We start from the raw sequence: 15,853 nt of genomic DNA, 5'->3' as shown, positions 1-15,853 counted from the left end.
TTTAAACACTCCCCAAAGTGGAAAGAAAAAGGGCAGTTCAGCACCCAGGCCTGATGCACTGAGCATTCGCCCAGAAGATAAGGTGAAGTACGCCGAAATACTAACCAAGGTGAAGAAGGACGTCCCCTCTGACCAGACGTTTGCATGCGTGGACAAGATACGCAGAACAGCTACATGGGACATGCTCATCGTCTTAACCAAAGACAGTGCCGGTGAAGGCCAAGTATTGCAAACGACCATAGCAAATCTCCTTGCAGAAGAGGCTGAAATCCTTAGCAAGGGGCCCCAGGAGGATATCGAGATCAAAGATCTCGATGACATGACAACGAAGGAGGAAATCCTCGAAGCCCTGTGTAAAACAGCTGGCAACGAGGTTCAGATCACGCTGAGTTCACAAATAAGCGATAATGAGGGTACTCAAGCTCCACCTCAATCATTGTGAGGCCGCACACGATCTGCTTATGCAGACGGTGCGAGAGCTGAAGCTGGACGTTGTATTGATCTCGGAACCGTACAGACACCTTGACTCTCAACCCTGGGCGCCGGACGCCAGTACCAAGGCCGTCATCTGGTCCTGTGGCTGGTATCCGTTTCAGAGCCTTGTCAATACTAAGGAGGCGGGCTTTGTAGTAGCTAAGCTGGAAGGAATTTATTTCTACAGCTGCTACGCTCCACCGAGCCTCACCATAGACGAGTTCACGACTTTCCTTGACCGACTGAGCGAGGACGCGAAGCAGCACATCCCTGTTGCAATCGCAGGGGACTTCAATACCTGGGCAGTTGACTGGAGCAGCGCTGAGACAAAGCCAAAGGGGTAATCAGTATTGGAGGCTATGTCGTCTCTGGACTTTGTACTGCTAAACAGTGGTAATGAACTAACATTCTCGAGAGGAGAGGTGAGTTCAAGTGTGGACCCCACTTTCATGAGCAGTAGTCTCGCGAGGGGGAACTGCTCCTGGAAAGTGATGAATGCCTACACCGCTAGTGACCATCTAGCAATCTACAGGGAGGTATCTGTTGAGGCAAAAAAAAATCATTACAGATGAAATTGCCGCACTTTGCAACAAGTGCACTAAAGCGAGAATCATATCACAGCGTAGGCGAAAGAAACCAAACCATGATGAACTGGTCAGAAAGTACAAGGGTGCACGCCGAAAGCTCAACGAAGTGATCAAGAGCAGCACGAAGGAATGTTCAAATGGACTCCTTGATGAAGTTGAACGTGATACGTGGGGCAGGCCGTACAAGGTGGTCATGACGCGGCTGAAAAGCCAGTTTATGCTATCCACGACATGCCGTGAGCTACTCGCGAGGATTGTGACGACATTATTCCCTCAACAACCAGAACTGAGTCATTCCATAGAAGTACGGAATGTTGCATTGATCCCACCAGTGACGGAAGATCAACAGCCGGGAAAATTCTCGAGCATATCGTCCACCAAAGGATAGAGGCAGCAGTAGATCCACTGCTAGCTAGCAACCAATATGGTTTCAGAAGAGGTCGCTCTGCAGTCGATGCCATTGACCTCGTCATCAGCACCGCCAAAGAGGCGATCTCGGGGAGTCGTTGGAGGGGAGGTACAAAGAAGTACTGTCTAGTGGCAACACTGGACATTAAGAAAGCCTTCAACTCGGCCAAGTGGGACTACATCATGGGGGCACTTGGGAGGATGAACGTTTCAGGGTACCTGCGGAAGATGGTGGAAAGCTACTTCACAGATAGAATCTTCATGTGTGATACCGGGAGGGGCCCCAAAAAGTACATTTACCGGGGAGATACCTCAGGGCTCTGTACTAGGCCCTCTTCTGTGAAACATCATGTATGATGGACTACTGAAGCTGCAACTGCCGGGAGAGGCGAGACTCGTGGCGTTTGCAGACGATGTAGTTGTAGTCATCGTAGAAAAATACCTGGAGGAGATCAACTTTATCTTCGACATGACTTTCAAGAAGATATGTGGTTGGATGCAATTAGTTGGCTTGCAACTAGCAGAGCATAAGATAGAAGCTGTGCTTATTACAAGCAGAAAGCGGGTAGAAACGATGAAGCTGCAAGTCGGCGAGTACGAGCTCACTTCTCAGCCGTTCATTCGGTACTTGGGAGTGATGATCGATGCTCGCCTCAACTTCAAGCAGCAAGCAGAGCATGCGGGTACCAAGGCGTCTGGAGTTAGAACTGCCCTATCTCGTCTCATGCCTAATATAGGAGGCCCAAAACAGAGGAGAAGAGCCCTATTGTCATCGGTGATCACATCGGTGATTACTTATGGCATCGCCATATAGGCTGACGCCCTGCTGATGCAAGAGTCGAGGCGGAAAGTGGCACCAATTCATCGGCTGAGCGCCCTCAGAATTGCCAGCGCATATCGCACCGTGTCCGAGGATGCAGTGTGTGTCATTACCGGGATGCTGCCCATTGAAGTACTTTCTGAAGAATGACGATCCATTTACCAGCAGAAGCAATCAAACACACTGATCCCAGCAGAGCTGAGGCTATAAAAAAGGCGCAATAGCATATGCCGATGGCACTTGCAGTGGAAGGCCTCGACCAAGGGGAGATGGACTCATCGGCTGACCTCGAAGGTAGACGTCTGGCTGAACCGACAACACAGGGAAGTCTATTACTACCTAACTCAGATGTTGTCAGGACACGGGTGATTTCGGAAATATCTTCATAGATTCAAACATGAAGATTCCCCGTAGTGTCCGGCCTGCCCAGGAGTCAGCGAAGACGCTGAGCACGTATTTTTGTGTGCCCGCGCTTCAGCGAGATCCGGCGTATTTGAGAATCCACCCTTGGAAGGGAAGTCTTACCTGAAAACATGGTGAAAGCTATGCTGTCATCGCAGGCAGCCTGGGACGCAACGAATAACTTTGCCGCGGCAGCCATCGAGGAACTCAGACAAGAAGAACGGGAGCGCAAAGCTGCAGCATAGGTAAGAAATCTAATGGAACTCCTTATTCACAGCCAACACCTTAGCGGGATCACGGGACGTACACTAGATAGGAAATGTGGAAGAGCAAATAGCTGAGACCTCCCTCGCAAAGTAATACTTCATGGTGGTTCCGCGAGAGGATGAAATGTTAGTGAATGTCTGACTGGAGTTTAGTGGGTATTGGCAGTCTATCTCGCACTTACTGTCCGAGTCCCACACTCAACTGACGGAGGGAAGCATCTATCCCCTCCCTCAGGTGGTCGTGCGTAAATGCATTCTCCCAACAGACAAAAAATACACACACCACACACATATATACAGACATTGACTTAAAAATTGTTAAAAAAATTCTGGATACCTTGAAACATGGAGATATGATTACAATAATTCCCCTACCCCGGGAAGTTGATTATAAGGACTCACCTTTCTTGAAAGGCTTTGCAGATTTAGAGAAAATTTCTCTCCCGTTGGAAATCGACATTTCATTTTTTTTTTGTTTAAACAAATTATTTAGAAAACATGATCAGTCTGGTGCTAATGAAGGAGATGTCTTCACGAAATATGCATTCATTCTATGGAAAACCTCAACAACTACGTGAAACACGAAGAAAATCATTTTTTCGTGCATTTTGGCGGTAATGAAACCGTTGCAAATATAACAAATATTTGAGCACTTAGCTNCTTAGCTCTCATCGCCCCCCCCCCCAGCTTACGAAGTAAATGAAAAAATGAATGAAGAGTCAACAATTTGAACGTTGATTGCTTGAGACCGACATCATTCTGAACTGAGAATGGTATTCTTTTTGTGTTTAACCAATTTCGATAAAAGAGTCAATTCGCTGATCATTTGAACGTCTTCAAGTTCTACAGTCTGATTGCAAAAGCGGATTTCCTACTTCAATCAACAAAGTATACCAAATGACATATATCGCAGTTGAATATCAATGCAACAAAAAATAGAAAAATAAAAAAACCCTGGAAAATACCCGCGGCATTCCCGCGGTGGGAATGGAAAAGGGTCCTTGATTTCGCAATTTTCTCCTTGAGTACGCGACGGACGTCAGTAACTTTTTCTCTTGCATCGGAAGTTGTTGACTTAGGATTACCTGCAGTTGTGAATATATTTTCGGGAGTATTCATCGTCGTATTCGAAGATTCGGTGGGAGAAACTGTCAAATTTTCTCGGTTGTTTTACGAATTATTTCTCTCGTGTAGACATGAAAATTGACGCTGTTGTAGCAACTTGACTAGGTGAATGAAATGCATGTTGAGAAATCGAATGAACATTAATATTTGTTACATCCTATGAAGAAATGTGAATTTTGTTTGTTTTTCCATTACACATTCAAGTTGATTCGTGTGGTTTGAAGGAATAAAAAATACAAATCATTGATAATTATATTTATTATTGTAGCACATTGTATTATACATTCCAGTATGTTTTGCTCAATGTAGTTGAACATGAATGCAACAAAAAGAGCGGTGAGATTGAGCTTTGCCCACTTCTCATCACTACAACGTATAGAATTAATAAGTGGTATTGACATCTAGTAGTCAATACCCATATTTGCCGCAGCAGCCGAGCGGTATTACTGGCCCTACTCAGATTGCACGCAATTACCAATACATTTGCTCATAAATTGGGCTCAAATGGCGCAAGAAATATCAGGAATCGGATAACAGCAGTTTTATAGCACAATTTGGGGGCTAAAACTAGAAAAAATTATCCACTGGTCGAGCAATTGAACATCGCAAGGACCTCAAAACTTCATTTTGTGTTGCTAAATAGTTAAAATGGTAGATGAAGTGAAAATTTTTGGAAAATTATAACATTCCATCAAAATCAGGTGAGCGATATTGCCTACTCAGCGGTACAGACACACCATCGCCTACAGGAATCGACATAATTATAAATTATAATTAATATTGTTTGATTACTTGGATGATCCATAATTCAAGGGCTTAATTTATCAATTAATTGAGCAATGAATAATCTGGACCAAGAATTACCAATTATTTTACTAATCGACACTTGGTATCCATCCTGACCCATTTTTTTATAAATGAAGCCCACCAACGATTATCTATTAATTAGTGAATTGTCAATCAAATCAGAATAATATATTAACCGATTAATGTATCAACTGTTAATCCCGTTTGATTTTTTCTCAATTATTCAGAGAGGAATTTATTGAATCTGGAAATTTTTGGTGATGATAATTAGGGTTCAGAAAAAAAAATTATTTAGTCAATGAGTGATTTTTATGAAGAAATTTTTAATTATTTACCCAATCATCAATTGGAATGCATAATTATCCAATATTCCGATCAATTGTCAATCATACCGAGACAACTTTCGCTACTTGAATCAATTCGTGATCGAAACGAAATAATAAATGGGTAATTATCGTTGTATATTATTCAATTATTCAAGGAATCTCCAAAATTATCCGATCATTAAATCAGTGTAAGAACTCATCAAAATTCTAATACATGATCGTGAGAAAACCACTGGAGCGATTCATTCCAGTGATATTCTAATATCGTTAATTCAATCACGTATGAAAAAATCCTATAGGAAATCCTACAGGAATATGGATTTTTAGATTTAGGATCCTATGGAGATTTTGAACATTTTCTATAGGATTTTTCTGGTAGGATTTACTATAGGATTTCCTATAGAATTCACTTAGGGTTTTCTATAGAAAGTAACACACAAAATTGAGACTCGAAACCAATCGGTTACAAGGATCAGGATTAGGGTCATAAATCTGATAGGAAACTCTATAGGGAATCCTATAGGAAATTCTGTGGGAAATCTGATAGAAAATCCTATCAGAAAAATCCTATAGGAAATGTTCGAATTCCCCATAGGATTTCCTATAGGAAATCTTATAGCATTTTTTCATACGTGCAATTATCTAATTTTTTTTTATTTAGGGCATTTTAAACCCTGTGGTTTACTCCTTCATCTACCCACTGTACCGCATTTGCTCCCGCGAGAAACGGAGGAAACCACAGCAAACCTCTGTCGGTACAGTCGATTCCTCTATTAGGAACCTCCAACTCGTTCAGAGCCAAGGTGAGACGGACCCCACCAGAATTCGCCCCAGGCAAGCCCCTTAACCCCGTTTACCGGAAGTTAAGGGTCCCCCCCAGTCGGGATCCGAAGCCCAGCCATCCTTTCGAGCCCCCAACCCCTGTTTCCAGAAGTTGAAAAACCCGATCGGACTGGGATTCGAACCCACGACCTCCCAGTGGCCAAGCCGAAGTACCGATTTAGTCACCGCGACCATTGGACGCCGTTAATTACATAATTTATTCATGAAAAATCCTGGTCTTAGCACTTTTCAAATTCTTTTCAAGGATTTTTCGGAAAAACCACTGGCGCGATTCGCTTCAAAATGTAATCAGGTCTAAATGACATGAAGACCTTCCGATTGCGTCATCTATCATCTTGATCACACGATTCATTCGAAAGAAATCGTCACACCCACACACAGAGATTTTTTTTCAGATGTGTTCAAAAAGTTTTAAACACCTTAAAACATGTAGAAATGGGGAAAAAAACCAATGATTCATCTTCGCGGTGATAACTTTAACTACCCGATAGATCGGAAAGTTGAAAATGGTTGATTTTAATGGACGAATAAGTGGATAATAAAATAATCAATGGTTTAAATAATTTATTGATCAAGATAATTATCTATTGATCAGACAATTGCCCATTCTCATTAATGATTATTCGATCAACGAATTAATTTGCGGCTGTTATTCATGATTGCAATGATAATCAATCTCTTAGTGATGCCGATTACTGATGATTTTAGTAATCGGTCATACGTCAATGCTGATTGTCGATTAAGTATTTAATGCATAATTTTTTGTTGTGATTCCCGACTAATGGAATAATCGGAAAAATGAAACTACCAATTGACGATTCCGGGTGATAGTTGGAATTATTTTGAAAAAATTTGGGAAATTAATTATTATTGATGATCTCTGCTCCCCTGGTATGTAGGTTTTGCTGTGAATGTTGTCATCGTAGTTGCGGTTGATGATAGAGGTTTACCAGAAGCATATTGTGAACAACTACGGCATATATTCAACAGGTGGAAAAATCTCTTTGAATATTCTAAATCCTTTAGAATTGCAGGTGTAATAAATACAACGGTTTCCAGACAACTTGAGCTCCCTCATTTTTTTATCACACAATTTATCACTATGATCGGAAATCGGAGATTTTTCATTGGCTGAAGGATTATCAAGGACACATCTTTTCAATCTATCCGAAAAAACCTCATTCTTTGCGCATTCTGCGTACATAATTTTTGATGATGTACAAATGGAGTAGCTGCTCTTGTTCAATGAATTGACTCTTGGGACTTCTTGGGTGCATGTTTGATTGGTCTCGACTCGTTTAACTCTACCACCGCCGGGTGCCATGAGACAGCGGCCTTCGCGATTATCGTAGTATTGCTCATGGACACAGTGTCGGACCGGTGAGCGACCGGGACGAGGATTGTTGTAATGCTGCACTTGATTTGGTCTGGTTACCTTTCAGAGAAGATTAAAATTCGATTACGAAGTGGAAAATGAAAAAAAAAATTACATAGGAATTCTTATTCAATAAGTTCATTACTTTGCTATTTTTCCGTAATAATAATAACTCAACCGCGTTTAAATCATCGGGGATTTCCCAATGGTCCCATTATAAACAAAGAAAGTGTCAAGATTTGCAGGTTAAAAAGTTTTCCTGCAAAACTGAACACGATCATTTGTGTGCAAGGAAGCTTGAGGGAAACACTCGATAATTATGAAGCTCGAGGGATATTTATCGAATTATTCCAATGCAGCATGACCTCACAGGATGGAGAGTTTGAAATTACACTTTTAAGGACAAATGAAGAGCTAGTGTACAATATGGAAAATCTACCGTGCAATATTCAAAACAAAGCTTCTAGCCCCCTACGTGACGGCAAATATGCACTCTGATTGGTCGTGATCTATTCTCGGGGAATAGGCAGTAAAAAAATCGTATTTTTCTTTGGATGGGAATTATTTCATTTTGCAGTACTTATTATATGCAAGGTGTCCCATTTAAAACAGGATGGTTGAATAACTTTTTGGAGAATCATTAGACAGTAAAAAAGCTCAAATGAAAGTTGCATTGTTCGAAGAAAGAAACTCAGTGTTAATCGCATCTGAACTTCCATTTCTTATGTTTCTATGCTACGAGTATTAAGTCAGTTTTTTCAAAGGGGATCATTCTTTTCATCCCTACAAAAACTGTTCCTCTTGCCGAAAAACATTCAACCATGTCATATTTTCTCATGACGTCATCAATTTTCTATGAAATATCGTACAAAAGTCGGACATAATAGGAAGATCTTTATTTCGACGTTAGTACAGGTAGTGCTCAACATTTTACCTATGGATATTCACATAGGTGTAGTTAATAGTCATGCCACGAGATGGTCAATGTTTCCGCCACTAACATGAAAGCATAATTCCAGCCGCTGTCGAGAGTTTCGCACGACAGATCGAAGGAAGCTAGGTGGAATACTTGCAATCGTATTTCTGATGCGCCTTTGAAGATCTGCAGGTAATTTTTACAACATGAACTAGCAGTGCTTAAGGAAAATGAGAATTTCGCTGTGAGACCAAGGAATTGGTTTCTACATGTTGGTGCACCACACTTGGTTTGATCTGTTAGAGATTATTCAAACATTTTTTTCCCAACCGATGCATTGATTGTGATAGTCTCGTCCAATGGCCTCCTTGATCTCCTGATCTTACGATTCTTGATTTTCATCTATCGAGTTACGTTAAAGGATCAGGCAAATCGACCAACAATAAAAATACGATCGTGAACATTCCACCTGACGTCCTTCCATCCGTTCAGAGGAACTTTGAACGTCAGCTTGAATTGTGCATTCATGTTGATGGCGGGATCATTGACCAGTTTCTAGGATAACTATTGACCACGCTGATATAAAAGGTGGAATGGTTTAATTGCTGTTAAGGAGGCGTCTTAACTATTACCACCATTAATTAAGTATTAACGAATCGTCGTAATAGTTAAGAAGCCTCGTTAACGGCAACTGAATTCTTCTGTTAGTGCACAACTATGTGACCATCCATAAGTGAAATATGTATAAAGCAGAACCTGAAATACAGTCTGAATAACGATATTTCGATTATTCCCGATTTTTGTACGATATTGCATAGAAAATCGATGACGTCATCATAAAATCTAGTGCGGTTGAATTTTTTTTCGGCAAGATGAACAACTTTTTTGAGGGTGAAGAATATTGTTCACATTTAGAATGCCTTTATGCTCGGAGCATAGAAACATGAGCTATAAAGGCCTAGATTTTATTGGCGCTGAGCTTCTAATTTTGAACAGTACAACTTTCATTTTACCTTTTTTACTGTTACATGTTTCCTCAAAAAATTATGCAACCTTCCTGCATCGAATGGGATTCCCTGTACAGTAAATTTGGGTGCGAAGAAGTGAAACGGTTCAAATCGACTTCTTTGCAAATATCTTCATTCTAATCCAGACCGATGATGACTATAATAAGTTTTTCGGTCCTCCTGACAAATAGCATATTTCGATACTATTCATTATTGAGAATTTTCACGAGTGTGATTGGCAGTCCTCGACTTCGCCTCAGGTCGCCAACTTCACACGTGTGAAAATTCTCATCTCACATGTGTCGAACAATAGTTTTTGACAGTAGTGTTACGTTCAGCAAGTGCCAAACTGTGCCTTTTTTTATTTATAAGTAAACGAAAAGGAAAATTTCGATACGAGGTAAACGTAGCAGCAGTGCCGAAATAGTACATTTTGTCATCAGGCGATAAAACTATTATCTGATTATGTGACTCGCCTTCAGCTCGGATGATAAAGTCACGTGTGTAACACATAATATCGCCGTATAACATACAATATTTTATGTCATTGGGCCCGAAAACCGCGACTTAACCGAACGACGCGAGGAGAAAATTAGTGTTTAATAGTATCTTATGTCATAAGGCGATATCCTCGCCTTCGGCTCGAATTATAAACTCACATTCGCCAGATAATGCTTTTATCGCCGTGTGACATGCGATATTTTATGTCAGTGAGCCCGAAAACCGCGATCTAACCAAGCGAAGCTCGGTTAGAATCGCGGTTTATCGGGCCTAATGACATAAAATGTATTTCCCGTCTTGAGTTGTTTTTACTTCTTCGCTATTATATTAATATTGCTATTACTTGATGATGACTTCTAGGTGATCCATCATATCTCAGTGTAGTTGTCTCAGTTGTCGCACTATTGGAAATTGTTATCATGTCAGTTTGATTAATCACTGTCTTGGTCTCAATTGTTATTTTTTTCACATCCTTTACGGTTTTCGTTACATTAGTGTCTGATTTGTTCGTCTCAATTTTCGTTCCATTTGCAGTTGGTATAGTCTGAGATCCGTTATTTGATGGTGTCATTGTCTTAATTCCATTATCCAGCAATGTCGTTGTCTCATTTGTCGTTCCGTTTAGAAATTTTATTGTATCAGTTTGATTAATCAATGTCTTTGTCCCAATTGTCGTTTCATTCACAAGCTTTGCGGTTTTCGTTTTATTAGTGACTAATTTTTTCGTCTGAATTTTCGTTTCATTTGCAGGTGGTGGAGATTGAGATCCATTATTTGATGATGTCGTTGTCTTATTTCTCGTTCCGTTCGCAACTTTCATTGTATCAGCTTCATTATTCACTGTCTTTGTTTCAATTGTCGTTTCATTCACAAGCTTTGTGGTTTTCGTTTGATTAGTGACTGATTTTTTCGTCTCAATATTCGTTTCGTTTGCGGGTGGTGTAGCCTGAGATCCGCTATTTGATGATATCGTTTTCTCAATCCCATTATCCATTAACGTCGTTCCATTTGCAAGTTTTAAGGTATCAGTTTCATTATTCAATGTCTTTGTCTCAACTGTCATTTCATTCACAAGCTTTGTAGTTTTCGTTTTATTAGTGACTAATTTTTTCGTCTCAATATTCGTTTCATTTGCGGGTGGTGGAGATTGAGATCCATTATTTGATGATGTCGTTGTCTTATTTGTCGTTCCGTTCGCAACTTTTATTGTGTCAGTTTCATTATTCACTGTTTTTATCTCAATTGTCGTTTCATTCACAAGCTTTGTGGTTTTCGTTTCATTAGTGACTGATTTTTCCATCTCAATTTTCGTTTCATTTGCAGGTGGTGTAGCCTGAGATCCGTTATTTGATGATGTCGTTGTCTCAATCCCATTATCCAGTAATATCGTTGTCTCATTTATCGTTCCATTCGCAACTTTTATTTTATCAGTTTCATTATTCACTGTCCTTGTCTCAATTGTCGTTTTATTCACAAGTTTTGTAGTTTTCGTTTCATTACTGACTGATTTTTTCGTCACAATATTCATTTCATTTGCGGGTGGTGTAGCCTGAGATCCGTTATTCGATGATGTTGTTGTCTCAATCCCATTATCCAGTAATGTCGTTGTCTCATTTGTCGTTCCATTCGCAACTTTTATTGTATCAGTTTCATTATTCACTGTCTTTCTCTCAATTGTCGTTTTATTCCCAAGCTTTGTGGTTTTCGTTTCTATAGTGACTGATTCTTTCGTCTCAATATTCGTTTCATTTGCGAGCGTTGCAGCCTGAGATCCGTTATTTGATGATGTCATCTCAATCCCACTATCCAGTAATATTGTTGTCTCATTTATCGTTCTATTCGCAACTTTTATTTTATCAGTTTCATTATTCACTGTCTTTGTCTCAATTATCGTTTCATTCATAAGCTTTGTGGTTTTCGTTTCATTAGTGACTAATTTTTTCGTCTCAATATTCGTTTCTTTTGCGGGTGGTGCAGCCTGAGATCCGTTATTTGATGATGTCGTTGTCTCAATCCCATTATCCATTAACATCATTCCATTCGCAACTTTTAATGTATCAGTTTCATTATTCAATGTCTTTGTCTCAACTGTCGTTCCATTCACAAGCTTTGTAGTTTTCGTTTTATTAGTGACTAATTTTTCCGTCTCAATATTCGTTTCATTTGCGGGTGGTGCAGCCTGAGATCCGTCATTTGATAATGTTGTTGTCTCAATACCACGATCCAGTAATGTCGTTGTCTCATTTGTCGTTCCATTCGCAACTTTTATTGTATCAGTTTCATTATTCACTTTCTTTGTCTGAATTGTCGTTTCTTTCACAAGCTTTGTGGTTTTCGTTTCGTTAGTGACTGATTTTTTCGTCTCAATTTGCGTTCCATTTGCGGGTGGTGGTGCCTGAGATTCCCTATTTGACGATGTTGTTGTCTCAATCCCATTATCCATTAATGTCATTGTCTCATTTGTTGTTCCATTCACAACTTTTATTGTATCAGTTTCATTATTCAATGTCTTTGTCTTAATTGTCGTTTCATTCACGAGCTTTGTGATTTTCGTTCCATTAGAGACTGATTTTTTCGTCTCAATTTGCGTTCCATTTGCGGATGGTGGTGCCTGAGATTCCCTATTTGACGATGTCGTTGTCTCAATCTCATTATCCATTAATGTCATTGTCTCATTTGTCGTTCCATTAACAACTTTTATTGTATCAGTTTCATTATTCAATGTCTTTGTCTTAATTGTCGTTTCATTCACGAGCTTTGTGATTTCCGTTTCATTAGTGACTGATTTTTTCGTCTCAATTTTCGTTCCATTTGCGGGTGGTGGTGCCTGAGATTCCCTATTTGACGATGTCGTTGTCTCAATCACATCATCAATTAATGTCGTTGTCTCATTTGTCGTTCCATTTGCAACTTTCATTGTATCAGTTTCATTATTCAATGTCTTTGTCTCAATTGTCGTTTTATTCACAAGTTTTGTGGTTTTCGTTTCATTATTGACTGATTTTTTCGTCACAATTTTCATTTCATTTGCAGGTGGTGTAGCCTGAGATCCGTTATTTGATGATGTCGTTGTCTCAATCCCATTATCCAGTAATGTTGTCTCATTTGTCGTTCCATTCGCAAATTTTATTGTATTAGTTTTATTATTCACTTTCTTTGTCTGAATTGTCGTTTCTTTCACAAGCTTTGTGGTTTTCGTTTCATTAGTGGCTGATTTTTTCGTCTCAATTTGCGTTCCATTTACGGGTGGTGGTGTCTGAGATTCCCTATTTGACGATGTCGTTGTCATATTCCCATTATCCATTAATGTCATTGTCTCATTTGTCGTTCCATTCACAACTTTTATTGTATCAGTTTCATTATTCAATGTCTTTGTCTTAATTGTCGTTTCATTCACGAGCTTTGTGATTTTCGTTTCATTAGTGACTGATTTTTTCGTCTCAATTTTCGTTCCATTTGCGAGTGGTGGTGCCTGAGATTCCCTATTTGATGATGTCGTTGTCTCAATCACATCATCAATTAATGTCGTTGTTTCATTTGTCGTTCCGTTCGCAACTTTCATTGTATCAGTTTCATTATTCAATGTCTTTGTCTCAATTGTCGTTTCATTCACCAGCTTTGTGGTTTTCGTTTCATTAGTGACTGATTTTTTCGTCTCAATTTTCGTTTTATTTGCAGGTGGTGCAGCCTGAAATCCATTATTTGATAATGCCATTGTCTCATTTGTCGTTCCGTTAGCAACTTTTACTGTATCAGTTTGATCAATCAATGTCTTTGTCTCAGTTGTCGTTTCATTCACATATGCAGCTGTATCGTTGTTAACCGACACCTGTCAACCAAAAAATCTATATTGCAAACATGCACTCATTTGTGAGAAAACAATTAAAGAAGAAATCTTATTCCATTGTTTTGCTCGTGCGGAGTAATTGTGACACTTGCACTGCAAATCAAGATGAAATCCAGTGACTTCTTCATTGAACCACATTTTTTATCGAATCGGAATCATTTTATCAAATCACTCTGATTATATATATAGACGTCCGCATGAGAATGACTCATTTTGTCACCAGAAAATTTTCACTGAGTGACGTTTGCACAGAAGTGTCGGAACTTTTTCTTCCATTAAGCCCCTTCCCCTTCTTTATAGTCTACGCTCTATACAGGAGTCAGCTCAGAATTTTGATTTTCATTTTTTGAGATTTTTCTTGTCTTGAATGTAATTTTTAAGATTTTCCTGTCTTGTCAGTTTAGCAAAACCGACTGAATTCTTCCTTATAGAGCCATCGTTAGTTTTTCATGTTTCAGGGAAATCCACCGAAGCGCTGTGAAACACAATGGCTAACACATCGTGGAACCACTGAAATATAGTCAATTTCAATAGGACGCATTTAACAATAGCACAATTTGATGTGAGAAACCCTGCAGTTGGTTCCTAAACAATATATATTCAAAAATAGACAAATCTGAACTGTCCTTCGAAAACTGCAATTATCACGGAAACTAAATTGGAGTGAGTGTTTTTCATGCAGACGTCCACATACTCTTAATCAGTATTGTTAAGGATAATCGGGCGAGGAGGAAATGTAGGAGGTGAGGCGGAGGGGTTTCTATTGTTTTCCTGCAGAAAACCAATCGCTGAACAAAAAAAATTTTCCCATTCGGATTCAACATTCAGGCAATATTAGGGAGTATCTCCGGTTAAAAATTATTTTTGGAGCTAATCAAATTTATTTGTATCTGTTCCACGCATTGAATGGTTTTCAGATTGTTTTTCTTTTTTATAAATGAAAAAATATTAATCCATGCGAAAAAGTGGGAACATCGGCGGTAGTTTTTTTTCACCAGGAGCTGGTACCACCGGCTCGAGGGAGCTCCAATCACAACGCTTCATCGCTCTCTCTCAAGAGACGTTTAAATTGACTGCGCTACCACCACCCGATCGGTACGTGGGACGTTGCTGTTCGTTTGGTTTTTTGGTGATTCCCATAAGATCACGGGTTAAATGACCACTTTTTCAAAAATTCATAATAAATTAACCATGCTTCCCAGCAGTCTGAAACCTTGCACATGCCTTTTCCATCATTTAAAGAATACGTAAAAAAACAAAAAAATGGCTGCTTTTTTTCTAACCCTCCGGGCTCGCCCGATTATCCTTAGGGAGAGACTCCTTAACCCGTGAGTTTTGAACCTCACGGGTTATTAAAGTGCAAATTTCCATATGCTTCCCCTACATTCCATAAATCTAAAGAATGATCATTACTGTGATAAAACTCATTGTTTAGTGACCGTTTGCCGTATAGAATTCTAAAATGATATAAACAAAAAAAAGGGTTCGGTGTACCCAATTTTTGAAATAAACAATTTTCTCCTCCAAAATTTACCAAGAAATGTCTAAAAAACAATTGCTAAGCACTTTTTTCATGTTTGACTCCTAAATAGCATATTTTATATTTTCGTTTCATATGAAAAAATTTCTTGATCATGCATAATCATTCGAAATCAAAGTAGCGGAATATTGACACTGACTAAGATTTCGAATGTCGAAAAAGTGTTTCCTGATATTTTTTTCTGCACATGTTTTGTAATATTTTGAGAAAAACAGTTATCTGTCTCAAAAATTTAATACACTGGCTTTTTTCCATTATATTATTTTGGGCTTCCACGCAACTAATGCACAATTAATAATGACTTTTTTTTACATTAATGATCAGTTTTTCTAAGAATGAAATATAGAGGAAACATGGTGATAATCAGTTCAATAATTAGTGGACTTCAAAACTCACCGGAAGAATCCCCTGTGGTTTTGCTATCACTTGATAGTTACTTACCAATGCATCCGAAAGTCCTAGACTCAGTGAGTGGATTAAAATAATTAAGAATATTTGTTTCATCCCGACAATGGTATCTGCTTCACAGTCGTTTACGAAATGACAACAAAAGCATTTTTTTCTCATGATTCAAATGTGAATTATCGAGGAACGTGCTAAAAATGACCA

The 15,853-nt window shown here is 39.1% G+C and overlaps 1 protein-coding gene across 1 annotated transcript; it reads right to left on the bottom strand.

The window, feature by feature from the left end:
• Positions 1–6,605: 6,605 nt before the first annotated feature.
• On the bottom strand, positions 6,606–13,572 carry LOC107043429 (hyphally regulated cell wall protein 3). The gene is made up of 2 exons (XM_015264943.1): positions 10,201–13,572; positions 6,606–7,493 (listed from the first exon to the last, which is right to left on the bottom strand). Exons 1-2 carry the CDS (start codon positions 13,570–13,572, stop codon positions 7,029–7,031), a joined length of 3,837 nt encoding a protein of 1,278 aa, XP_015120429.1. The 3' UTR covers positions 6,606–7,028.
• Positions 13,573–15,853: the final 2,281 nt, after the last annotated feature.

Source organism: Diachasma alloeum, unplaced genomic scaffold (genome assembly GCF_001412515.2).
Source record: "Diachasma alloeum isolate Michigan unplaced genomic scaffold, Dall2.0 Dall_scaffold_00572, whole genome shotgun sequence".
NCBI classification, from domain to species: domain Eukaryota; kingdom Metazoa; phylum Arthropoda; class Insecta; order Hymenoptera; family Braconidae; genus Diachasma; species Diachasma alloeum.
The sequence above is the reverse complement of the archived record's forward strand: the minus strand, read 5'-3'. Positions and strand labels throughout refer to the sequence as shown.

Excerpts from the sequence above, each read along its gene's own strand:
- LOC107043429 (XM_015264943.1), bottom strand. The coding sequence starts at position 13,572 with ATGGCATTATCAAATAATGGATTTCAGGCTGCACCACCTGCAAATAAA. Across the intron at positions 7,494-10,200 it reads CACCTAGAAGTCATCATCAA|GTAACCAGACCAAATCAAGT; the intron begins GTAATAGCAATA and ends CTTCTCTGAAAG.